Below are 27,677 nucleotides of genomic sequence, written 5' to 3'. Positions count from 1 at the left end.
TTGGCCAGTCACAGCATTGTGTCAGAACTTGAGCTCAGATTGTCCTCTAACACCTACTGGCCCTCTATGTGTTATGGCATGCTGTATCTCATAAAGAGGGAAAAAGAACAAAAACGAGAAGGAATTGCGACAATGCCTCCAGAAGAAGAAAGTCTATATTCAAAGGAAGTAGAAATAAAAGGAAGAGAAGAGAGGACTATTATATCAAGCTAGTACAGGAGTACAAAGCTAAACTTCTTGTATTTTTGGGTCACAAATTTATGAAGACCATATTTTTCCTTCATGAGATGGCCTATGAACAGCATATCAACTTGGGTAGTGAAAAGACAGCTGGGTTCTACGCCCAGCTGCTATGGACCAGCTCTATATGGCCAAGGCATGTCACTGAACCTCTGTACCTGTTTCCTTCACCTAAGGGACCTAAACCTCTAAACGTCCCTTGCAGCCCAAACACTTGATTCTTTTGGTATAAAACAGTCAAATTCATATGACCCATTAGCTTATTTAACCTTGGCAAGAATTATTACTGGAAGTGGTGTGTCTGAATACTTAATTCTGCACTCTACAGTCTGGGCTGGGAAGATTCATAATTCATTCGGCCCTTCTGTCCTCGATATGTGACCACCATATTTCTATTGTCTAGACTGTTAGACTCCACGTACAATTAAATCAAGGATCACTGAAATTTCAACAGGTGTGCAGTTACTTTCCTCATTATCATCTATCATCCCCAACAATCTCTATATTTGTTAGTAGTGACCCAGGAAGCATTTTAAGGACTTTTAAAAAGAGATTTTTCCAGTGCTTCTCTTGTGTATGCAAAGAAATCGCCCAGTAAACCTACATTTATGATACAGACAAGGTTCCAATTAAGGGGGATCCTAAGATCTCGGATTGATGCGATGAGGTGTGTGTATGGGGCAGGAAAGAGGACTGGAAATTTCACTGTCAGGAGGCATTAGAAGAGAGGGATCCTGGTCCTTTTCAAGCCGTTTTAGCCTCGGATACCGACTTCTGCAAATCCGGGAAGGGTAACAACACGGTTCTTTTGCTTTCTCTTCCAGAAGAGGGAGATTTTCCCGCAGTTCCAAGTTTTTGAAAGAGACTCGTCTACATGGCAGACTTTCAAAGGCTTTGGGAAGCGGGGGAGCACCTGTTCCCCCTGGACCACGTCCATGAAAGGCCCAGGGGTTCGCGGCCACCCTGCTGCGTGGAGGTCAGCCTCCCGGGTCTTTGGAGAGCCCTCTCCTCCTCAATTACAGACCTTCCAGACACCGGATATCCTCACTGCTTAACTGGCAGGGGCCACGCGGCTGCACTCCTGTTTCCTCTGACAACTAGCACACTCTTTCCACTCTGGTCCTAAGTCTGTAGCCTATTCTAGGGGTGTGTGGGGTGGGTGTGATTCTCCGCATGCTTCCCCCACTTCCATCTATTCCACTTATCCAGAATTAAGTAGAGAAAAAAAATCCTCCAGCCTCCCTCCCCCCGCAACAAATGAGGGGGGGGTAGGGTCCTGGCATCCACGCCCCTCTTCACCTCCCCCCCCCCCCCCCGCCCCGGCGCCCCCAGCCTTGCCCCCGGGAGAGTTTTAGGGAGGATGCAGGCGGAGAATGGAGGAGGTGCGGAGAGCGGCCGCTCGGGGCCATGTGCTCGCCAGGGCGTTCGGGCGGGGCCCCGCGGGGAGGCGGCCTCTTCATTGTCAGAGCCCCCTCCCGCCCCCGCCCCCCGCGTTCCATCCCCCCTCCCTATCTGTGTCGCACACACGCGCACGGCCCAGGAGCCCCGGCCGAGGCTGGGGGAGGCCCGGGTGGCGGCGGGGCGGGCGCGCGCGGACAGCCGCGGGGGCGGGGCGGGAGGGGTGGGGACAGGGGCGGGGGCGGGGCGGGCGCGGGGCCGGGGCCCGGGCCGGGGCGGAGCAGCGGCGGAGGGAGGAGGGGGAGGAGGCCGAGGGAGGTGGCGGCGGCGGAGGCAGCTGCAGCGGCAGGCAGCAGCAGCGGCAGCAGAGGCAGCAGCGGCGGCGGAGGCGGCGCCCGCCCGCAGCCCAGCCCGGAGCGCGAGCACCCGCAGCAGCGGCAGCGGCGGCAGCAGCAGCAGCGGCAGCGGCGGCACCGGCAGTAGCACCGGCGGCAGCATGGCCCGACTCCCCTGCACGCAGCCCGGAGCCTACCGCCGCGCCGCCACGGCCGCGAACCTCCTGTTGGGCCTGTTCCAGCTCCTGTGGCCCTGCTGCCGCCCGGGAGGGGCTCAGGGACAAGGTCAGCCGGGGTGGGGGTGCTGCTACTATCCACAGCCCGGAGTATCCACCTAGGACCGCCGCATCCCCTCCGCCCCAGAAGAGGGGCAGAGAAAGAGAGGAAGCGAAGTTAGGGGGTGGGGGGACTGCGAGAGAGAGCCGCTAGCTGCAAGGGGGTTGGGGGGCGGGCCCGGCCGGGTTTCCCTCCTCTGCCCCCCTCCCACCGACCCCCTTGGCTTTGTGCATGCGGGGCGCCCTGCGTGCGTGCCAGGAGCGGGGCGAGCGCAGCCCCCGCTTTGTGTGAGTGCTAATGGTTCCCAGCCCGCAGCGGCAGACGGAGCAGGGGCCAGCCTGGCCTTGCCCGGCGCTGCCGGCGCCCACTCCGCTGCCCTGTCCGCTGCCCTGGCTTCTCCTGGGCTGCTGCCCTCGCCTCTCCTCTGCTCTTCTGCTCGTGTGCCCTCTTCCCTCTTCTTCTGTCCTCTCCTTTCCTCTCTTCTCCTCTTCTCCCCGCCTCTCTCCTCTCCTTTCTTCTTTTCTCCTGTCCTGTCCTCTCCTCCTTTCCTCAGCCCCCCACTTCCTGATGCATTGTTCCAGCCGGCCAGGGTTACCGTTGCCCCTCTCCTTTGCATTTGGGTTTGCAAATGCCATGATAAAGAAGGGCAGCCCCCACCCCCTTCCCCTGGTTCAGGCACAGCAGTGTTTTTTTGAATCAAAGCCATACAGCAGCCTCCCCCCCCCCCATAAAAAAGAGAGCCATAAAAGCCCCTTCCACTTGGTCCTTCTGTCCCCTTTCCGCCCCCTCCCCACCTCCCTCCCCAGACCGGTATTGCCCAGAAACCTGGCTGTTCCTTCTTTCTGTCCTGGACAAGTGGCCTAACGTGACTGAAACTTATCAACGTGCAGACTGGCTTTTGAACTTTGTTTCAGTACTTTCCCTCTCGCTTCAATAGTTTTTCTTTTTAAAAATTAAAGAAAAATTAAGGGCGATGGATGGGTTAAGTGTAACCTAATAGATTGGGGTGGTTATTTTTTGTGATTTTAAAATGCAGTTTTTTTGGATGTTCCTCTAGTCATAGAGCCCCTGCCCAATGTGGTCGAGCTGTGGCAGGCAGAAGAAGGGGAACTCCTGCTGCCCACTCAGGTGAGACAGTGACGGTTTTTTTTTTTTTAAGTGTGTGTGTGTGTGTTTTTTTTGTCTGTGGCCAGAGGGGTGTGTATGGGGGTGTGTGGGGGAGGAGAGACCTGGCCAGCCACCCCTTGGCAGTGTATGCAGCACCCATGTCAATTTGCGAAGCAAATAAATGGTGTAGCCAGGCCAGAACACCTGGCAACAGTGTGGCCTTTCCCAGCCCCTTCCCCCTCCGTGTGATGGGGCCTCTGAGTCATATTGGCCTCAAGTTCAGGAGAAGGGGTGGGGTGTAGGGGCCACCTTGCCAGGGTCACAGTCAGCCAGCCAGCCACGAGCTCAATTAAGTGGTGATAATGGTGAAGAGAAAAGGGGCGATTTAAAGAATTGCTGTGAGTGTAGGATCTTGGGTTTGTTGAGGGGGTCCATACAAACTCTAGCGGCCTCTAGTGAAGAAGACCATTCCTTTGGGGAGGTGCCCCATTTAAAAAGGATAAGAGACTAGCTTCTGCCTCTTATTGGTTAGTGGTAGACCCTGGTTGGATCAAGTGTAAAATGAGGGGGTGTTGTGTGGATGGATGACCCACAGGATGGGAGGGGATGAATTAGGACTCCTGAAATGCCACATACTCGGAAAATGTTGAATGCTATGGTACATAAATATTAATAAGTGGTAGTTTCCATTAGAATTAAGCAGCTTTAGGTTAAAGATATTTCTTTTTAAAATATGCTAATGTCCTTTGGATTCTTTCCAGACTTCTCCAGTGCATTTTAGAATACACCCACTTAAGAACTTGAATTTCAGGTTTTTTTTTTCCTATATGGTGATATAATAATGTATGCAAGGGAGAAAATAATTGCTGTAACGTTTTATGTGAATCTGAACATAGCACAAAGATTGCTACCGTTTGCAGATACACTATTGCAAAACTTTGATGATTGATTTAATGCGAAAAATTCTATGACTATATAAAAAGTAGGTTTTTTTGAACTCTATTAAGAAAAGTATATCCATTTGGGCCTTAGGTTCTCATCTGTAAAATGAGAGGATTGGATCGGAGAGGCTTTCAGTTCCTTTCTAGCTTTCAATCTGTGACCTTAAGCATACTCTTTACTTGTGTGTCCAAGTTTGTAATCAGCTTGGGGTGTCATTTTAAAGATAAAAGTTGTTTCTGCTCATCCTGTTTGAAGGACTGTATTCTATTCTGGTGTATTCTTTCTTCATTCCTGTTTTTGAACAGTAGGAAACTGAGAGATAATTTTACACGGAAGAAAACACATCTTGAAATGTAAAATCCGTGAAGAGTCCTTGTAAAGTATGCAAGAGGCCAAGAATTTAGTCTGACATTCATCTTTGCCAGTACAAATATGGACTTGCTACCATTAGGGCTAAGAGGTGATTTCAGGGAAAGTTTTTCTAGACACTCAAACTGCTGGCCTCTAGTGAAGAGGACCATTCCTTTGGGAAGCTGCCCCATTTAAAAAGGATGAGACTAGCTTCTGCCTCTTATTGGTTAGTGGTAGAGGCCAAACCAGACCCAGAAAGAAGTTAAATTACAGACTCTCTCCTATCATGTGTGTTAGGGTTTGATGATTAAGTCACTACTCTCAGAGGAGGAAATGTCAGACTTTGTGGTTGTAAAGAAATTACTTTACTGGCAGGTATATGATTGGCCCCAGTTCTCAATTTTTGGTTTCATTAAATAGACTATTTGTACTCAGTTTTGAGCATTGTAGTTGATTAAAAGCAGTTCTTAGCTAGAACATATCTCCACAGTAACACTCTTAAAGAAAAAACCCTTAAGGTCTAAAAATTCTGTACAGTTTTAGTTGTAATGAAAGTACAGTGAGTTATATTCAAAACAGTTACTCAAGCGTGGCACCTTCACTTCCATGTATGTACATATGGTGATCTTATACAGTAGCTTTCATGTACCTAGAAAAAAAATAGTCTATGGCTGAGATAATTTTAGAAAGGGAAGTTTGTCACTTTAAAGTCAGTCTTTTCAGAATATTTTTTAAACGGCAGACATTGATTTTAGAAATTCTTCCAATTGAGTCTGGAAGAAATTAAAAAAAAAGTCACTTCTGGGTATCAGTTTATTGGAACTGCTAAGTGTACTTCCACTGGCCTTTAAAAACTTTGATTTTTTTGAACGGTGGAGCTGGGGAATAAGAAGAATTTGTAAAGTGGATTTTGAACCACAGCAGTGACAGCAGCTTAAGAGTAAATTGGGAGAATCAGAAGAGATGGCATTTAGCTCAAAGGGAAAGGCAGTGCCCGCAAATATTTGCTGATGCTTATTATTTATACTAGCTTTATTTTTCTACATGTGTGGGATGGGGTTTATTTCCCCTTCCTCTCCCCCAGCCCTTGTCCCTTAAATATTCACACTCTTGAATGAGGATGCATTAGAAAGAACACTGGATTAGGAGACCGAACACTGCAGGTTGTCCCAGCCCCATTACCACTTAGCCGTGTTTCCTTGAGCATAGTTGTGATCAGGCATAGGCAGAAAGGATCTTGAAGATTGGCCAAGTTCAGTCTTTTTGAAACGGAGGTTGGATGAGGTTAAGGAATTTGCTCAGGGTTAGTAGGAGAGGTTGGATTCAAACTTGAGACCTCTGGTTTTAAATCCAATGCCCTTTTCCTAAAAAAATTTTTTAATAAGATTTTAAACATTAAAAAGCAACTTTTCTTATAATAACCCTGTAAAATACACAGAAAAACGGTTCTCATTGCTGCCTTTCAGATAAGGAAAGGGAGGTGTGGAGAAGTTAAGAGAATCGGTCTCATAGCTCGTGAGTGTCAGGGTCCAGGACAACCTCAGGTCTCCTTATTCTGAGTCCTGGGCTTTCTCCAATAGCCTGTACCACCTACCTCTCATTGACCTTTAAGGGCTTAATTTTCTCATCAGTAAAATGAAGATGGCAATACTTGCACTCCTCATTTCACCTAGTCGTGAATATCAGATGAAATTATGTCTGCAGAGCTTACCAAGCCTGGTAAAAGTGCCTGCTGTTCTTTATGCTCACACTAGGGAATCTGATGACGAGAGCTTGGGGGAACAAAGAGATGCCGAAGGAAAGAGGGTACTCAGAGCATTGGAGGGCAGATTCTCTCTGGAGGATTTATGGAAAGATGGATGAAAATCTCAGTGACACAATGTCCATTGGTAGAGGGGCTACCTTTACTGATTAGGTTACAGATTCGTCTGATGATGGATCACTAAAACTAGCAGTTAAATGTAAGGGTTTCTAATTTAAACCTGATCTTTTACTGGGTGGCAGGGAGTTACTTTCCCTTTCTGCCAAAGTTGCTAGATCAGTACGGATAATTTAAGCACCATTGTATGTATCAGACGTTGTTGTTCAGTTGTTTCAGTTGTGTCTGACTCACTGTGACCCCATTTGGGGTTTTCTTGGCAAAGATATTGGAGTGGTTTCTTATTTCCTTCTCCAGATCATTTTGCAGTTGAGGAAACTGAGGCAGACAGCTAGTAAATGTCTGAGGTTAGATTTGAACACTAGTCTTCCTGATTCCAGGCTTGGCCCTCTATCCACCGCATCACCTGGCTGCCCTTGTATTTGATATTTTAGGGTTCAGTTCATGCTATGTTTAGTATCTTTTTATTGTGATGTAAAATATTTGGGTAAGTAGGAGTATAGACTACTTACTGTAGGGATGAGGCAAGAAGATATCTCCAGTTTTATCCTGTATATATCTTGTTTGTACATCGCTGTTTGCATATTGTTAATTTGCCTTCCATTAGACTGAGCTTTTGAGAATAGGAACTGCCTTTTAACTTTCTCTATGTGACCAACTCTTAGCTATGTGTCTGCACTTGGGAGATGCTTAATAAATGCTTTTTGATTTGTTTCTGAGATAAGAAGAAAGAGATGTCAGAAGAATGTCTGGAAAAGACCATTGGACTAAGACTAATGATCACTTTTGGGATCTAACCTCATTGAGGTTTGGTTTCCAGATCTCCAAGGGGCTTGGACTAGAAGATCTTTTGAGGTCCTTTTCAACTCCGAGCGTCATAATTTCTCTTGGGTTTGTTAGAATCTTTTCCCTCATTTAAGCATAGTGCTTATGAAATTTCTTTAAGAACCGTAATACATAAATCTTTGCAGTTTTGAGGGAAGTGCTTCTTATAAAGGACTTCGAATCAGGAAGACCTCAGATACTTACTAGCTGTGTGAACCTATGCAAGTCACTTAACCTCTGTTTGCCTTTGGAGACAATAATAACATCTACTTCCTGGGGTCCTTAAGAGATTAAAGCATGATAATGTTTGTAAACCTTAAAGTACTGGCTGTTATTACTGGCCATTCCTGTTCTGGTGTCAACTTGAGCCTGCTTTATTCTGTGGTGATGGCCTTAGAATAATTCCAATCGATGCAGCAAATGTCAGCTCATGAAGTGTCAATCCTTATTAGGCACTGTTCACACAAAATCCTCGGCCTAGGCATCATGGGCTTAAGAAACCCATGCAAATTTTTTCCAACAATTTAGTATTGTTTTTCTTTTTTGATTGTCGCTGCTTGTTTTGAATGTTGCAGAGAGTTCCCAATATGTTCTTGTTATACTTTTCCTTAATTGAATCCTTTCTTTCTACAACGACAACTGCGTCATTGAAGGACAAAGCAGCCAAGTCTAACATATGCTTCCACACCCATGGTTCACCACTTTTCTAATAAAAAGTGGATAGTTGAGCCTTTTGTTCTCTGCTCTGCTGAATGAGGATTATTTGTTGCAACTAATGTGAGTTCTAATTTACTGTTAATTAAACACTGCTTTTTGGCCTTGTGGTACTCTGGGAGAGAGGGCACTGGATTTGGAGGCAAAAGGACCTGGGTTCAAATCCTGCCTCTGCTCATTACTACTTGTGTGAAATTGGAAAAGTTATTTCACCTCACTCTTCCCTTCCAGTTCCTCCTATATATCCTCCATTCGGTACAACTTATCTAGTAATTATTAGGTGCTGCCTGCTGAGAATTGTTGTGTATCTTTGTCTCGTTTTCCTAATGAGACAGCTTTCCCCTTTAGAATGGGGGCCATGTCTCACAGCTCTCTGCAGCCTTTGGGACGGTTCCCTATATAGGATAGGTGATTAGAAATGTTTGTTGGTGATAAAGACACTCAAATGTTATTTTTCCTTAAGCCCCAGTAGGGGTGAAACTACCCTTTTCAGTTACTTCATAGTACAGGGTGTTTCTAAAGTCTGGACACATAGGCGAAAATGCATATTTTCAAGAAATGAAATGAATGAAATTTTCAACAACATTTTATTTAATTGGAATATTAACAAATAACATCTTCAATATGATTTCCATCATCTGTGATGCAAAGATTGATGCGCTTTGCAAGAGTCACGTGAACTCGATGGAATAACTTCACATTGCCGTCAATTTTAGCACATTCATTCTTTATGTGTTCAATCAAGTGTGTTACATCTGTGATTTTCATTGAGTATACCTTCTCCTTTAGTGTATTCCAGAAAAAGAAGTCGCCGAACAACACAGGTGAAATGGTTGAGATGTTAATGAGATTTCCTGTGTGTCCAGACTTTAGAGACACCCTGTACTTCAATGCTTTTCCCATCTTGGATGTTTGCAGTCCATTCTAAAGATGGCAGTAGTGTGGCTGTCTTGAAATTTTCTGTATACTTTTCTGGTTTTGTTATTTAGTCCTATGTTTTGAAAGGGTGTACATGTTAGAAACAAAAATAAAGTACATCTCTTTGATTCATTCAATTTGTTAACACAAGGACTACTCCTGAATGGCCGGGGTGTGAGAGTAGTTTCAAGATAGGGAGGAAGGACCATTTGTTCTGGGCTGAGACTGACCCATCACATAGGGAATAACTTTTATGAATACATGGAGGAGACTTTTGGACTTGAAGAAAACCTCATGAGTCTTGCTTTATTTTTCCTTCTAGACTAAAGAATAGTAGGTAGCTAATTTGGTGGTAATTTTTTTTTTTAAAAGGGAATATATTGAATCTCTACATTTTCCCCCCAAAATATACATCATTTCAAATGTCATTCTTGGTCTCTATTTTAAAGAAAATTGTTTTCCCTCCCTTGCTTCATCAGTGCTCTGTAAGAGGCTTTACTATAGCATTAGTTTCCCAGCTGGGGAAGAAAAAAATTCAGCAGTCTGGCTATAGGAGAGAATTCAGTAAACTCCAAGGGAATGTCCCAAACTTTATTTTTATTGTTGTTGTTGTAATCTTGTTGGCTGCATTAGGATGTTGCGGTGAACATCCCAGTGCTTGGAAATCTCACTTATGCAGCGATGTTTCTTTGTCATTCTGCTCAGAGGTTTGCCCTGAACAAGCGTTAGTAATCCGTGTATTTTTGCATGTTGATCAGGGGTTGCATGTTCTGATGGTGAAAAAGCAGGGTTGGAGTTCTGGGTCTGTTTTCCTTGGGAAGCTGCTTCATCTTTCTGGTCTTTCCCAGTTTTGTCATCTTTGAAATAAGGATTATAGCATCTACCTTATGGCATATTTATGAGGATTGTTAAGGGCTGTTAAGGGTTGTTGACAGGATTAAATGAGATGATAGATGTAAAACACCTCACGAACTTTATACCCCTTTGAGAACTTTGAAGCATCATACATACATATTTCTACTACTTCTACTATGTTGTCAGAATAGGACTTGAACCCAATGTCTTACTAATTTCTGGGCCAGCCCTTTATCTCCTATGCCATGTTGCCTCAATTAAGAATGATACAAATCATAGCTGATCAAATATTAAGTTGTGTAGTAAACACAATAGGAATTCAGAGAAAGCAGACCCATTGAAGGCCAAGAACAGCCAAGGAAAGGCATATGGATAAGGTGTTGTGATCAGAAGATTGAGGGTATAATTTTGGGAGGGCATAGATCACTGGGGGCTTAAATCTGGATGAAAAGAGTCCAGTATGAGGAGGACAAAGTGGGGACACATAAAAGGACACTAGCTTGATTAGACCAAAGGCTTCCTGTAGGTAAACACTTGGAGAGGTTGGATAAGTATAGTGGGGGCAGATTTGGAGGCTCTTGCTCAGGTTCCACGGCTAAAGAGTTTGGAGTGGATTTCCTAGGTACTAGAGAGTGATTCGTTCATGATAGATGAGTTCTGGGCGTATAAGTGCTGTTAGCAGGATTTTCCTGAATTGCCTTTTCCAGTGGTATTACTTATTGAGTTGGTCAGTTAGGGAATGTTAATTTGTCAATGATGTGAAAGGCAGACTGGTGCCAGAAGAGACGGGGAAAGATGTTAGGAAGCCCTTGCAATTGTCTAGGCATGAAGTAATTTTCAGTCCAAGGGAGAAAACTTGGATCTGGACTGTGACAGTAGGAATGGAGAAAAAACACATCTGGGATACTTCAAGATAGTGGAGAGGCCTCGGTGATTATATGTGAAGAAGGAAGGAAAGAAAGAGAAGTGCAAGAGGACTCCAAAGTCTGGAAAAGGATAGTGCCATTTACAGTGAACAGTTGTTGGAGTGGGGAGCTTTGCTTGGGATGTAAGTTAATTTTTAGGTAGCAACGGGAGAGCCCAAGGGAAGTGCCCTCTAGGCATTTACAAGACTTGTACTGAAGTTTGGGTGGAAGGTTGGGGCTGTAGGAAAGTTGTGGAGAATGATCTGCAGGGAGATAATACAGTGAGTGCAGATGCTTCGGAATGAATCTCATAGTTATGAGGGAGGTAGGAAGAAGAGTTAGGGTAGCATCACCCCACGTAATACAGTAGTTTAAGAAGTGAAAGGAGAAATGAGATGGTTTGGTGTCTCATATGTCAAAGAAAGAGAAAGTGTCAAGATGAAATAACACGTGATTGGCTTAAGTGGGCATGGAGGAGCTACTAAACGCTGGATGGCATCGCACTTGCTACTCAAGATGACAGTGGTGAGTTTACTATATTGGGTAATTTTCAGTTTAAAGCCTTTTTTTCTTTTTATGTTGCTATTACGTTATTTGAGGTCAAAATTAAGTGATGAATTTCCAAGTGTGGTTTGGTCTGTGTTTACAAACGTCAACAGATATTTTTATAACTGGTGATTTAAAATTACAATGGACGTGTATTTTTGGAGTTTTGGTGCAATAGCAAAAAAAAAATCTGTTTTTACTCTAGTTTGGAGTTTTTATTTACTGTCAGGCACTAAGTTGGAAAATGAGTCTCGAGGAGGTAGAGGTAGAACAAATTGAGGATTCTTGGTGGGGATGGCGTTGGAGCAAGTAAAGGATTGTGGCTTGTGGGATTCTTTAAGCCAGTGAGTCATTGCTACAAGTGCGTCAGCCTGGTTGGGATTTAAAGAATTCTTTCTCATGTACGTGGATTCCTGATTTCTTTTTGAAACTTCTCCTTAAATGTATTTTCTCCTTTTTTTTTAATAGGCCGATTCTGAGGAGGACTTAGACGAGCATTCCCAAGAACAAAGGTAAGAGGAAAAAAACCCTCTTCTTGCTTAAGTGGAAAGTGCCTGTTGTAGGTGCTACCTGAAGTATGACTGGGATTGATGAATAGACATGGTTATTTGAATGCATGCTCTTTTTTTTTTTTGTAAATACTAGATTTTCTGCATTACTTGTACCTACACTGCTCTAGTAATTAATGCTATATTTTTTAAATGACTACAAAAAAGTTGTAAGAAATGCTCCCAATCATCTTTTTATGCTTCCTCTAGTGAATTTTGCTTTTTATTTCTTGCTCATATGTATTTGTAAAAATGGCTTTGTTTAAGAGTAAAAGGACTTCACTTAGAAAACTGTTTTTGTATATGGGACCAGATGTAAAGACCAGATGTCTTGAGTTTTATTTGTTTTAGGGATATAGTACTCTGTCAAATACCAATAATATTTAGGCACTTTTTTTAAATAAGGTGAGATATAATATGGCATAGACCCTTGGGATCGGGAAGACCTGGCTTCTGGTGCTGATTCTGATACATACCTACTCTTGCAAATCACTTAATGTCTGTGTTCTAAGTAACCTTAAAAAACTATATAAATTGTAGAGAAGGTGTAGATCTGCAGTGATGGAGAGAATTCCCTCACCTGGGAGTTCCTTCTACACAAGAAATCACAGGTCTAGGCTCTATTCCTATTTTACAAGAAGAGTCTTAAAGTAATCGTTATGCTTTGAATGCTCAGTTTCATCAAGTAAAAAGGGATTTTATGTTCCTGGGAAGTTGAGCTAAGAGCTTCAGCATTTCTCTAACAAAGAGAAGTCTTAAGGGATGTGTTTGTCATTTTCAGGTATTTGAAGAATTATCATGTGGCTTGTTCTGCCTGGTCCCAATAAGCAGAATTGGAAGCAATGAGTGAAAGTTACAGGGAGGCAGATTTTAGCTTTGGTAGAAGAAAAATGCTCCCTAACAGTTATTCAGAAGAGGAATGGGCTGCTTCTGGAGGCAGGGAGTTCTTCTTGGTCACTTGAAGTCTTCACGTAGAGGCTGATTGATTTCTTGTAAAAGATGTTGCATAGGAAGGTCTGCGCTTCCTATGGAAATCCAGGGATGGTGGTGGGGTGGGAGTGTGCGGAGGGGGATGCTCTTCCAATGCTTCAGAGTCTGGTTAGGTGATTTTGATGGATGTCTGTTCCAGTTACAGGATTTTCTGTGCATATAATGTTTTTCTTGGAATTGAATCTTGGATGTTTAGAATACTGACTTTCCCCCGCCCCCATTTGTGTATGTATTTGTGTAGGCACATTTTTTCAGTGTCATGAAGAGATTTTAAAACCTAGTAGAAAGATGGATGATTATAATCTAGTTTAAGTCACATGCCTGTTTTCCTCAGATCTCTAAATTTCCTGGTTTTCCAAAACAGGTGCCTCTCTTGTGTTTGGAAATCATTCCATGAGTAATTTTGTCTCCCCAAAGAGACAAATTTAGGTTTGGTGTCAGGAAAAATGGTTTTCACAATTAGAACTATAAAAATAGAGTGGGTTGATGGATCTGTTTTAGTCTTTACCTATATATGTCCCTGTTATTTCTCCTGGCTAGAAAGGACTTTTACTTTTTGGCTTTGTACCACTGGTGCTTGCCACATAGTAGGTGTTAAATGAATATCTTTTGATTGAATGATTGACTGGGTTGTAGAGGGTGTCTGGTCAGCTATGGGTTGGACTCAGTGGCCTCTGGGGCCCTCATTATGTACTTGGAAATTGCAGTAGGATTTGCGTTCCCCACCACTATGACAGTAACATAAAAATTGGTTCCATGGTGCCCATTCTACTCTTGAGGTTGACCTACCAATTTGTATTCAGATTTCTCATAGAATCCACAGCTGGCTGGGCCTTTAGAAGGAATATAGGTTTAATCCTTTAAGTTTTAAGAATGAAGAAGCTGAGGTGAGAGATGAAAACCCTAGTGCAGCAAGGTCGTACAGGGTCACAAGGAGCAGAGCTAGGGTTACAGCCTCTGCCTTGTAGCGTCCGAATCCAAAGTTCTCATCGCTGTCCTTCAATGACTGCCCCTTTTGTCATTAGTTATCATCACTGTATCTTCCCCTCCCACTTGGTTGATTTTTATGCTGTCTCAGTTTGACAGTGGGATTACTCAATTTATTTTCATACAACAACCTTCCTTCCTTGGACCATCTAATAACAGGACATGGAAAACAGGGACAAATTCAGGCCATCATCTGGATCTTTTGTTTTGTTTATGTAATGTTAAGCATTCAGATGTTTCCTCTGCATTCTGTAAAATATTCAGGTATTTTGATGTTACCTACACTGGCATTTTCTCCTTGCTTTTGCTTTCTTTTACCTGATGTCTTCAAGGAGTTTACAGTATGGTAGGATGTCAAGAAACCAGCACAGATAAATTACAATGTACAACATGACATGATGAGTTCATTTTCAGGGGCTATGCCGCAGGGAGAGTCTGGTGCTGTGATTTCACCCCTGTGGGGACCCCCCCTCCCAGTGTGGATGAGCACCTTTCACTATTCCTCCTCTTGGAGAGTTTCCCAGTGCACTGAGAGGTTGTGACTTGCCCAGGTTCACACAGCCCATATATGTTGGAGGCAGGGTTTGAACTCCTGACTTTTTGATTCTGAGGCTAGCTCTCATCCATTGTACTAAACTGTCTCTATAAATTCATTAAAGAGTTGTAGAATGCTGTGTTGTTGGAGATCTGGCGAAGTTTGTTCCCAACCTGGGCAGGGAGGGGAAGGGCTTAGAGGGAGGTTTTATTGAGGAAGAGGTATTTGAGTTGGGCTTTGAAGGGTAGGTAGAAATTTCACCATCTTCAGTCCTAGGGAACAAACCAAGTGAAGGCACACAGGTTTGGCACCTTCCTGGGTGCAGAGAACAACATCCAACTTGACTCGAGTACAGAGTGCATGGAAGGCAGTAATTTGACCTAAAACTGGACAGGTTCCAGGGCCTTTAATTGGCATTGAAGGTGTCCAAGGCAGAGAAGCTTAAGTTATCCCTGTGCCACTATAACAATAATAGCAGGCATTTATATAGCATTTTATGCTTTACAAAGTGCTTCACATATATTACCTCATTTGAAGAATTAAAAATACTAGTGTTGGGGGTGAATGGCACTAGATGACCTCATGTTAAGCCCCTTCCAGTCCTAAAATTTTTTGATATTTTTGGACCCTTCTGTCAAAATGTATTTTTTGTTTCCCCAAAACTTAAGGGCATGTCATGGATAGACCCTGTCAGCACTTGGTTTCTATTGTTGGTCTCTGAGTGCTCCGTAACTGATTCCTGTAGCTGTGGTAGCGTGAGAGTGTTTCTTGTTGATGTTCAACCTCTCCTAAGGACTGGATGCTGTTGATCCTTCATCGTCTTTGTTTAGCAGTGATGAAATCCATGTTGTATTTCTTTCCTTTTATTTGTATTTGTCCATAGGGTTATTCATGAAGCAGTTTGTGCTCGTTTTATAAGCTCACAAAGGTTGGCTTTCCAAAACTTCCACACACTTTGTGCCTTTTTGTTCTCTGGGGAATTCTGATGCTGGTGCTGGAGAGAGAAGGACTTGGGGCTGATGATGGATTAAAAGTCAACCATGATTCTATTTTATTAGAATCTTCCTTTCTTCCTGCACTTTAGTATGACTCTTTTGAAGTCTTGAGAAAGAGACATGACTGTTCTAGGACTCCTGAGAAAAGGAAACACTTTTAAAGAATGGATTGCATTAATACAGTCTGACACTGAAGACAATGTCACCAGTAAAAGGACTCTACCCAGAGCTTCGTGACTTTACAGGCCACTCTGAAAAGCTAGTCCTGTTTTTTTCTAGATGGCTCTTGGCTGGGGTGGGTATTAGAGCAGCCCCTGGGAAACTCAAGATTGCCAAGATCAGTCTAGAACCAAGGCCCAGTTTTAACCTTGGGACGACCGGAATCTTTCTGTGATCACATGTGTAGAGAATGAGAGCCAATGATGATAATGAGGAAGAAAAATTATGTTTAACTGGCAAGAGCTGCCAGGGTCTTCCATTTTGGAGTTGACTCCTTTTGTCTATGTACTCTTCTGTCAACCCCTCCCCAGACTCAAGAACTGCACTGGCCTAGAAGGTAGGGAGTGTAGCTGTGTAGGTTATTTTCTTCTCTTATCTACCATGTCCGTGTGTTTGTGTGTGTGTGTGGGTGTGTGTTTGTGTGTGTGTTTGTGTGTGTTTGTGTGTGTGTGTGTGTGTGTGTGTGTGTGTGGGTGTGCCTAGTGAACACACCATTTTGGTCCTCTTAACCTAACAGCGCTCTTAGACTGCTATCATGAAATGGTCAAGATTAATTCCTTCAGCTGTTATACCTTCTGTTTTTATCCTCACAGTTCTTAAATATTTATATGAAACATCTCCAACCAGTCTCTCTAGGGAATTATTTAGCCTCATTAACATCATGTTCTAAATGTAAGTTCATTGAGGGCAAGGGCAGTCTCTGTGTCTTTCTCCCTCTCCCTTTCTCCCTTTTCCTCTCTTTCTCCCTCTCTCTCTCTCCCTCTCCTCCTCCTCTTCCATATAGTAGCCACTTCATAAATGTTTATTTGAATGTGGTGTATGTTTATAGTTGGAGACTTCCCAAAAAATCTCTCTGTGTCTTCTCCTCATCATTACCATTTCTATCTTCTGGTTATTTTCACATGTTGATGCTAACCTACTCCTTTGCTGGGCAGGAACGGGGGGATGTGGTCACGAGAGCAAATGAGAAATAGCTTTAGGAAGTGTGTCCAAATTCTTTGTGTAAACTTTTTGTTAGCATGTTGGTAATGTGTGAAATTAATTAGAGCATTGGCAAAATAACAACACCATGACATTTTCTTATTTCAGATTATTTTTTCAGGAAGATTGTTATAAATAAGCTGTAGACATTGATTAGTGTTGAGAGGTGTTTAGAAAGGTGATTTTATATTATCAATAGGATCTATGATCAGTGAATTTCAGTGCTATTTCCAGAAGAGGCCTGCTCTTAAAAGACACTCAACTCCCAAGAGAGGTGAAATGACTAATTTCTTATGCCTTGTTTTGTTTTTTTTCTTGGTGTGTTTATTTATTTGCCAATTCAAATGTCATTTTTATTGACAATTAGGCAGGGAATTTATACCAAATTTTCTGCTTCTGGAAAAAAGGAACCCTCAAAAAGCCAACCCAAAAGATTTTAAAAGATTCTGCAAATTCCAAGTCAGATTTGGATGACATTTTCTGATGAATCAGAAAAAAAGAGAAAACCACGTAGGAAACTCCTTGAGGACCCATTCTCTTCCCTGGCCTGTTGTAAGTGTTCAATAAATGTTTGAATGAATGAATACAGAAACAAGCAAGTTATATTTGAAAATGACCAGCAATCTTAGAATAAATGCTCAGTGAAGTTTTCCTTTTTGGTATTGAAAAGGTCCTAAGAGTAATCTCATGGAAGTGGATGGGACTCTCACTTTTCATTGTTCTTTAGAGGTATAAGGGTGGGACTCTGCTGCCACTGTGGCATTTCCATGTCTGTAAATGAAGGCAATGTATACCTCTTGCCCAGTGTTGGTAAAAAATGAATTGGTGAGAACAGATATACCCATTCCAGCTCTGCCACTTAGTGACTATATGCCCATGGACAAGTCCACTCCTACTTCATCTTTTAACATTTTTTTTTTTTTGCCCCAGATGAAAATATTCCTAGGAATGGTTTCTAGAGTAGTAACTAAGGTTGAGCAACTGAGCTTTGCCCCCCAGGGCCCTGAGATTTCTAAAATGCTGATAGCACTTTGATAGCAATAGAGATAACTGAGTTTGGCATCTAGCTAGTTTACTATTTAAATTATATTCCGTATCAGGTGTAGATCAGATGTTCATGCTTCCTCTCTCAGGCTGGCCTCACCCTAAGTGATCTCCCTAGCCTGGCCCAACCCTGCTTACCTCCTCCCCACAGGCATTGGCTTCTCCAGTAGTGACCTTGAAGTCTCCAGGGACTTTAATTCCCTCCCACCCCATTGACATTGACTGGGGGAAGGGCTCTCTCTTCTTCTGGGGTTTATAGTCCTGATGTCTTTCTCATGCCACCCCCTATCCCCCTCTCTTAAAATTTGCCTTAATCTTAATTAATTAATTTGTCTTAAATCTTTGAATGTCTTGATTGGTTTGAGGGTGAATTTCACGCAGCATGGCTCAGGTTTGCCACATTCCTCGATGAGCTCTGCCCAAAACATTTCCGATAGAAACTAAAGCTTTTCCTGAGTGTTAGTCTTTATCTTAGTTCAGAAACAAAATCTTCTTTGACCATACCTCTGGATACATTGAAAAATACTATCTAGACGTTTGTTATTCTGTGTGTCAGATACCTTTCTTTGTCTTCAGTGGCACTGATGTAAAATATGCGTTTCTTTAATAGAGCCCATAAATTAGATGTTATCCTTGTATGCCTGACAGGCGGTTGAGAATCCTTCTGTGTATATTCCATGGTGAGCAACCTGTTTTCTTCTTGTTGCTGATCTGGCAGAAATGTTCAGCAGTTCTTACTGTGTTTGCTCATGTCACAATGTCGTTGTGGTTGAAAAGAATGACCATTGATATCCTGAAAAAATTCTCTTATCAGTGCTCTGGGGATCTTAGCTGCATTTTCAGTGTTTTGTTAAACATTCTTCCTTGTCCCAGGCTGATTTGGGCTCATGATTCATTGACTTTTTTTTTTTTTTTTCCAATTTGAGAATTAGCTGTAGGCCTTTAATAACACCAAGATACATGATGAAAAGTTAACCTTGAGACCCTTATAAATGTTATTTCATTCATGTTTTCAGCTATCTTTGAAGCAAATGCATCTAATCCTACTTTTAAATCCTATTTTAGGATTTTAAGTTTTAAAAATCCTGTTTTAAAAGATGAAATGGGAGTTTGAAAAGGGTATGAATCTTAGGCCAGAGTCACTTATTGAGTAGTAGATTCATCTCGATCAGGGCTGTCCAGCCTTACGTTTTTATTGAAACAATAGACAATATATTTTGATTTGCCATGTTAGCGAGAGCTTTGCGGTAGCTCAACTTCTTTTACTAAAGCATTTATATAAATTTCTATGCTTGTTGGCTGGCCACATCAATCTGCCCCTGATCTAGGTCTCTAGAGGTTGAATGTCTGTTTCTGGTTCCTAAATGTCAGTTTCTTGAGTAATTTTTTCTGGGGTTATTATTGCTGTTTTCTAGCATTTTTCTTGGATGTTGAATCATGTTTAGGAGAAGGGAGAGCCTATTCTGGTAGCCTTAGATGTCATTTTTGTTTCCTTTCACGTTATATTCAGGGGCCTGGAAGGTGGTTTTTAATATTATTAAATGTTCAAATGTTGACATTGTCATGCCATATAACATCTTAATAAGAAACAGTGGGTTGTTACAGAGATGGCACCCAGCTATGGAGTCAGAAGACTTGGGTTTGAATATCAGCTCCACTATCTTCTTTATACCTTGGACAAGTGACTTCAGTTTACTCTTCTGTAAAATGAGACCAATCATAATTTCTGCCCTGACCATCTCCATGGAGTTCCTTTGAGGATCCAGTGAGATGATGAGAAGTGATTTCAAATCCTTCACCTGTGAAATGCTGTCTAAATATGACATCATTAATATCATTTATTGTTTCTGAGGTCAACCATGAAGAGAGAAGAATATCTGTTTTACTCAGCTATAGTTCTGTGTAAAGTCACTTTAGATTTGGGAAACACAGTGGAAAGATCAACATTGTATCTGGCGTCAAAAGACACGGGTTCAAATCCCATCTCTTTGTAATCTTGGAGAATTTACAACTTCACTTCATTCTTTTATCTATAAAATGAGGGAAAATTGAATGAGGTGGACTCAGGGGTCCCTTCCAGCTTTAAATTTGTCATTTATCAGATAGCCTGGGACATAAAGGAGTGTCTCTAGCCATTAGAAAGCCTTTTGGAAGACCTGCAGAGATCATTTATTTTAGGAAAGGTAGGAAGTTTTGCAGTAAGCAGGAGAAATTGTGGGCTGGGGACTTAATTGCATCTGTGGCTCAGAACCCAACACTTAAGAAAGGTCTGACATTTTGGTATAACTGCATTCTTGTTGCCCTGAGTACTGAATACCTCTGCTTTCTCCCTGTGGGTTTTTTTGCCTGTCTCTTCATGGCCGAGGGGATGTGAGGAAGTCAGATAGGGTGGAAATCCCCAGAGTGTTAGGAACAGTATTGATTAGCTCTCTCAAGCAGTCTCTGGCAGCAAAAGCGATGGCAGAGCCATGATACAAGTCTCCCCAGCAGAGCCTGGGGGCATTAAAGGCTCTCAAGGAGAGAGTGTCATTTCCCGAAGGCAGAGCTCTTGTCTGCGAATGCTGATATTAGGTTAATGGGTTCTCTTGGGAGCTTGTTAATCTAGTTCTAAGTGAATTGTCACCAGATGATTAGGAGGCTGTTAGCAGAATCTCCAGTCACATCCTGGCTGTGACTCTAAAGTAATGAGTGAATTTTTGACAACTTGCTAGAACTTAGGCATCCACACGATTATTCTCTCTTTCAGAGTTAATGTTGTCCCTTCCTTGAACCCCTCTAGCTGAAAGTGATCCCTCTCTCCTGGAATTTCTTGGAGCACTTTGTCTGTACCTCTTCCTTCTGTCTTATCACGCTCTCCCTGGTGCCTATCACATGCACACAGTCTCCTTAAGTCTCCCCCCTCCCCCCAACTTAGACTGTAACCTCTAGCTGCCATCAAGTTCCACCTACAGAGGCTTTCACTGATGTATGGAGTCGCACCCCTCTCTCCCCCTGCTGTTGTCCCCATCCATTTATTATGTATGTATTTTACATTTGCTCTGTCGCGTATGTGGATGTGTTTGTGTATGTGTATAACACAAACACACACACATATGCACACATGATATTTGCTTTTTTGTGTAACCCCACCCTCCCCCAACTCCTGGCCCTTGATAAACTGGAATTGTTTTCATCCCTAGCTTTGTTGTTGTTCAGTTTTTCTTCAGTCATATCCGGCACTTCATCACCCCATTTTTGGATTTTCTTGGCAAAGATACTGGAGTGGTTTGCCACTTCCTTCTCCAGTTCATTTTACAGATGAGGAAACTGAGGCAAGCGGGTTATGTGACTTGCCCGTGGTCACACAGCTAGTAAACGTCTGAGGCCAGATTTGAACTCAAGAAAAGTCTTCCTGACTCCAGGTCCGGTGCTCTGTCTACTGGGCCACCTAGCTGCCCTGGCACACAGAGATAAAAAGGGAAAGAGTACCTGGCACACAGTAGGTGCTCGTTGAATTGAATGGTAAGGTCCTTCAGAGGAGGTCATCTCTGTCTTTGAATCCCTAGCATCTAGCTTTGTGCCTTGCTGATATATGAAGGATCTTTGATTTTTATCAACCTTGGCAACCCCAGATATTAGACTTCCCTCCACCTCTGGAGATGGCAACCTGTCTGTGACCTAGAGGGATCAGAGGATCAGATTTAGAGCTAGAAGAGACTTTGAGGGTTGTTTGATTTCCAGCACCTCGTTCTGCACCTCTCATTTCACGGATCCGAGGCCCATAGAGGTTTAATTATTTGCTCGGAGTCACACGGTAAATGGCAGTCTGGACTCCAAATCCAACACTCTTTTTACCATACCACTTTGTAAGAAGGGGGTTGTCTGTGACATGGAGAGGTTCCAATGTGCTAATATTTGCTGAATAGAACCAAATGCAGAGGAGCCACATTGGGGACCTTTCTCCCACATTGTAAAAAATTTAAATTTGAAATTTAAGAAAATATAAATTTGAAATTAAAAAAGGGGGGTGGGTGGGTAAGTAAGGGTAGCCAGCCAGTCCTTTGAACTAACTGTCCTTATTCCAGTATTGATGCAGTGGTCCGCAGCAGTTTGGAACATTTACTTTGTTAGAAGTGTCACCAGAACCAGCTTATTTACCTAGAGGAAGAGTCTCATTACTTCTCACCTTGTTTGTGAACCCATATGGTATTACCCATTTTGATTACCTACTGAGGTTTAATAGACTTGGCTGCACATTGACATTTAGCTGTTGCCAAAAGCCAAACCACATTGAAAGAGCAAAGATTTGCCACTAGAAATGTTCAGAAAGGTCTTGAACAGTAGCGGCAGCCTCTCAAGAAGATTACTTTGAAGGGATACCATGTTTTTGGATGCAGGAGTCCTCATGTTAAAAATTACCCTGTGTCATTTACAGCCCTGTTGTACAGCAAGGCATTCTGGAGACCTTACCTTGCTGGTGTTTGGGTTTATTCTTTTTGGGTCCAGATTAATGGGTTTCAGGTGTGTGGGAAATTCACTGTACTGTTGCCTAGGTTACTTTGAGGTTAAGTGACTTACTTGTACATGTCAGAGTCAGGACTGGAACCTAACACCATCCTGACTTCAAGGCTGGTCCTCTATCTGCTACTCCACCTCCTTTATCTCTTCCATTTCTTCTCACACATAAATTATCATGAAGGTGAATAGGTTCCTTCCGTGAATCTCAGCCATCGGACAAAAAATTGTCCTAGGCAGGGTACAAAGGGATTAAATGTTAATTGATGGAATGCCTTTCTCTTTTTCTTCATCAAAGGGGAGCATGATTCACTTAATACATTTATCTTCTGATAACCAGTCAACGTTAATCCTCCAAATCTTTTATAAGTTGGATGGTTTGTATATGTCTGTGCATATTTTGTTCACTGATTGCATAGGAGAGTAATGTAGATATAAGAGAAAGCTTGGAGAAACTTGTAATTACTCCAGAGTTAGGACAGGTTGGATGATAAACAACTAGTTGAATTCTAGTTGACCAAACTTTGAGACATGGAGTGGAAAGGACGTTGAATGTTAGACCTTACAATGCCCAACTTTGTCATGGGCTGATTGAATCTGGGCAAGTCACTTCTTTGGGTCCCATGGGGCCTTAACATGAGGGGGTTGGACTAGCTTTTCTCTAGGGTCCAACTCCAAATCTCATATATGTTTTATATTTACATTGCCTTTGACAAACACCTGAACTCACTCAACGTAACTTACTCATTCTGGAGGAACTGTGCCACCCTAGTTCTGAGGGTTTGTAACATAAGAAATACCCCATTTTTAATAGCTTTAGCTTATGTGAGAATATGAAAAATTCTTTTTTTAATGAAATTTTAAACTTATTTTCACAAAATGTCATTAATTTCACCATGAAAAAGTAAATCTTATCCTCCAGGGTCTAAAATCTTGTGAAATTTTCTTTATAGTTACTTAGAATGTTAAGTTCAGGGAATTGGATTCTTTATAATTTAGGATATGGCACCTGAATAACCAAGTTTCTTAAAACAGCTTCTTGTACAAAGGAAGTCAGATGGATTGTGGACGCAAGGACATTATAGGACTCAAGAGAACCTGTCTTCCTTCATAGTCCGAGTTTAGTTTCTTACTAGGTAGTAACAAGTAGTATTTATTTTGCCATTTTGCCTTTCTACTACTATTCCATCAAATTGACCAAAATGTATGTTTTTTTAAAAGGTTTTATTGATGCTTCTAAAAAATATCCCCTTCACTTTCCAGGAACTAACCCCTCCTGGCCCCTCACTCCCTGCCTCTCCTCCTCCCTGGTAACCGGAGTATAGAATTAAGGAAACAAATCAGTGCTTGGCTGGGTCAGGGTGATGGATGCTGCATCTGTACACCATCACTTCTCTGCCAGAAAGGAGGCAAGGGCAGCAGGTAGTTCAGGCTTTTTACTATCGATCCTTTGAAGCCACAATTATTGATCACCACATTGAACAGAGTCCTGAAGTCTTTCAATGCAGTTTCCCTCATCCTATAAATTGTTCTTCACATCCTCACTTGGCTCTGTGTCTTTGATATTCAGGAAGCTTTATAATTATAGTGGCTTCAGCACTACATTTAGATTGTGGAGATAAAGGTTTGAGTCCTACCTTTGAAACTAGCCTTGTGACTTGGGGCCAGACCCTTAATCTCTCAGATAATCAGTTTCCTGATCTGCGAAAGGGGGAAATGATATTTTTTCTGTCCACTTCACCAGGTTGGTAACTAGAGAACTCTAGAAGTATGATAGTGGTTATGCTTGAAGACATTTTTACATTTATCCACCTGACTTTTTCTACCTTCCCCCTTCCCCTTTTCCTTTGTGGAGTTCTGTTAAGTAACCTGGTCAGTCCAGGCTCTAATTGATTACAGAACCTGCAAAAGGTAACCCATCTACCACAGCCCTGATTGCCAGTGAATTGCCCCTGGGTTTAGCTGTTTAGCTCAAAGATGATCTTATACTCTCAACCTCTTTGCTTTACAAATGAGCAAACTGAATTTCAGAGAGGAGTGATTTAGCAGAGGCAAGTTTTGAACTGAGGCTTCAAGGTGACAAATCTCTAGCTCTCTTTCTACTGTAATACTGCTTGGCCTGTAGATTTTTCTTTTCAAAATACCCCTCTAAATATCTGTATCATGGTACCTCTCCCCAGTCCCCGCAAGTATTTATTGATTCTTTGGAGTGAGAGTGGCAATGGAAGGGTGAGAAGGCAGAATTAGGGTGTCTTGAAGCTCACAAATCAATGCAAAAGGCCCCCAAATAAAATCATCCTGTTTTGGTGAAAATTATAATAAATGAACCTGGGTGGAATTACAGTCAGCTGATTGATTGAAGCAAAGCCACTGGAAACTTTTCTTAGCAAGAGAAGACACATAGGCTGGTTTATATTTCAGAGCATTTCTATGATGGTTTAAGGTTTGCAGATATCTCATTTTTCTCCTTATAACAACTAAAGGAGTTAGGTCCTCTCATTACACCCATTTTATAGATGAGGAAACTGAGGCAGACCTTGGTTAAGTAACTTGTCAAGAGTCAAACAGCTGGTGTCTGAGGCTGAATTTGAACTGAGGTCTTTCTGACTCCAGGCCATTGGCCCTATCCACTCCCCATACCACTTAGCTTTGAAAATATTCTGCCTCATGGTGCAGACTGACACATTCTTCCTCTCTCTCTCTCTCTGTCTCACAGACACACACACATATATGTACTTATCATATACATATATATCATATATCATATACAGTGACATATATAATACATTCACACACAAACCACATGTATATATTTATATTTTTGGATGTGACCAATGGTAAATTTTGTTTTGCTTGACTATACATGTTGGTTACAAGGGTTTTATTATTACTTTTTCAGTGAGAGAAGACAGAGAAAATTGATTTTTGCTAATGGAAAAATAATAAGTCTCTTTGGTGAGTGTTGTCATTCACCTTAACTCACCGGGTTTTCTGAAGCCAGATCTTAGGTCTTTATTAGGTTTTGTGTCTAATGCATGAAATCAGAAGGTTAGCTTTCTTTTTTCAGTACCTTATTCTAATTCCTCCTATCAGATAGATTTCTGATAATTAGATAAATCCAGATGACTAGTGCTATCTGCTATTTTTTTTAAATAGATTTTTATTGGTAGCTTTTGTTTTGACATAGCCTAGATTTTTCCCTCTGTAATGTCTTCAAGATGCTATCGTTTTAATGATAAATTTAATCCTTTACCAACTTTTCCTTTAGCTAAATCTATGTCATTACCAATTTTTTTTTGAGGGGGAGAGGGAAAAGGAGGTAGCAATAGTCGGGGCCAGGGTAACTTAAGCAGCAGATGCTTGTTTGGGGAAAATCTGATCTCTGGTCCTGAATTGGTTATGGTTGGCATGCTTCATAGCTAATTAGGTGCCTGTTATCCACTTCTCTGGTAATTAGTGATCCATCTTAGCAATTTGGGATGACATATGAGTATGGCAGTCAGAGGTAGAAGAAAGCACTTGTTCAGTTTTACTCTCTACTTTTTAATTTTATAAAATCCATTTAATCTAGTTTGTAAATTCCAATTTAGGTCTGCTTTAAAATTAAGATTAAGTAAGGAGGAAAGGGGATTCATTAATTGGTCCCTATTTTGCTGGTAGCTCACTACAGAGGGAAGTTTTTCTTTAATTGTCCTAGTCAGGCAAACTTCTCAAAGTAGTCATGCCCACATTATAAGAAGGAAAGACCAATTGTGTTTTTCCTTACTTTAGGATGGAATTGGAGAGCCAATTAAAGCATTTAAAAATGTATTCAGGGGCAATGTCATGGGAGTTATGACAGCACACATTCTGAAAGTGACAAACGTTCATATTCAGTAACCTGCCCGGATGCTTGCAGTTAAATGTCTCCTATCTTTAACTAGCCAGATGGGCCCTGCCCAACATTCAGTGTTGATATACTTTAAAAGTAGGCTTGTAGTAATGTAAATATTAAATTATATTAGATTTGAACTGTGTCAAATCATAGGGCTACCTAGTAGACACTCATGATTTCCTTTTGTTTTTGTTGTTGCAGTAGGCGTAGTCACTTCAAAAGAAAAGTTTATATTATAAACTTTAAAATAAACATATATAGCAATCTTACCCAAACCCCTTACCTAGCCCTTAACAAGACAAACCCAAAAGAATTCATGAACAAACAAGCTAATCAAGTGGGTTTTGCCCCTTTGTGTAATTTTATTTTTATTCTTAAAATAGTGGTTTGGCATCTTTATGTTGATTTTAACATTAAAAATTATTTTAAAAATTAATTTTGAATCCAAACACAGAAAGACCAAAAATTTCCATGTACACAGTACGACACATACAGAAAAGGATTTAATATGAAACCATCAATCTCTATTTCATACTGTTTACTTTTTTGGGAAAATAATAAATATTATGCATTGTTTTCAAAGCTACCTTGCTTTTCTGTGCTTTCTTCTGAATTTTCTTTTGTTCTCTGCTGTGCACTTTTTATTTTTTTCTTCCTCCCTCCCTATCCTGCGCTAGAGAAGGCGACCATTAGACACAGATATACGTGTGTGTGTGTGTGTAAGACTGTACTATACATACTTCTGTTTATCAGTTCTTTCTCTGGATGTGGATAGCATCTTTCTTCATGGGTCTTTTGTAGTTGATTTGAGTACTTATAATACTCAAAATAACTTAGTTGTTCACAGTTGTTCTTCGAGCAATATTGCCGTTCATGTTTAGAATATTCTCCTGGTTCTGCTCATTTCACTCTTCATTATTTCATGCAGGTCTTTACATATTTTTCTAAAATCAAGCGGCTCATTAACTTCTTATAGCACAGTAGTGGTATTCCATCACAATCCTATACCACAACGTGTTTAGCCATTCCCCAGTTGATGGGTGGCCCCTCAATTTCCAGTTTTTTGCCACCACAAAGAGAGCTGCTGTAAATATTTTAGAACATATAAGCTCTTTTCCTCTTTCCCTGATCACCTTGGGAAACAGACCTAACACTGGTATTGCTGGGTCAAAGGGGTATACATAGCTTTATAACGCTTTGGGCATAATTCCACATTGCTCTCCAAAATGGTTGGATCAGTTTACAGTTCTGCCAACAGGGTTTTAGCGTCCCAATTTTTCCACATCCCCTCCAACATTTGTCATTTTCTCTTTTGGTCATTTTAGCCAATCTGATAGGTGTGAGATAATATCTCAAAGTTGTTTTAATTTGCATTTCTCCAATCAATAATGATTTAGAGCATCTTTTCATCTGACTAAATATAGCTTTGATTTCTAGATCCCAAAACTGCCTGTTCATATTTTGACTATCAATTGGGGAATGACTCATATTCTTATAAATTTGACAAAGTTCTCTATATGTTTGAGATATGAGACCTTTATCTTGATTTTAACATTTATAAAAGCCCTCCTAATTTCCCTGTCAACAGCTGTATTTTTAAAATATGATAATGCTTGAACTAACCCATGTGGGAAATGCTCTTTATCTAATGATGTAGGTCCCTATTTTTTTTTAATAAAAGAAGAGAGGATGAATCCTGCTATTCTCCCCTTCTTCCCT

General features: G+C 41.6%; 1 protein-coding gene across 1 annotated transcript in view; it reads left to right on the top strand.

The window, feature by feature from the left end:
- Positions 1-2,005: 2,005 nt before the first annotated feature.
- The window catches only part of TMEM131L (transmembrane 131 like), a 172,749-nt gene continuing 147,077 nt past the window's right edge, over positions 2,006-27,677 (top strand). Inside the window, exons 1-3 of the mRNA XM_036763393.1 lie at positions 2,006-2,258; positions 3,307-3,377; positions 11,760-11,803. Of these exons, the coding sequence (XP_036619288.1) occupies positions 2,135-2,258; positions 3,307-3,377; positions 11,760-11,803 (239 nt within the window). The 5' untranslated portion in view covers positions 2,006-2,134. The remainder of the gene's footprint in view (positions 2,259-3,306; positions 3,378-11,759; positions 11,804-27,677) is intronic.

Source organism: Trichosurus vulpecula, chromosome 6 (assembly GCF_011100635.1).
Source record: "Trichosurus vulpecula isolate mTriVul1 chromosome 6, mTriVul1.pri, whole genome shotgun sequence".
NCBI classification, from domain to species: Eukaryota; Metazoa; Chordata; class Mammalia; order Diprotodontia; family Phalangeridae; genus Trichosurus; species Trichosurus vulpecula.
This window is presented reverse-complemented; position numbering and strand designations above follow the sequence as displayed.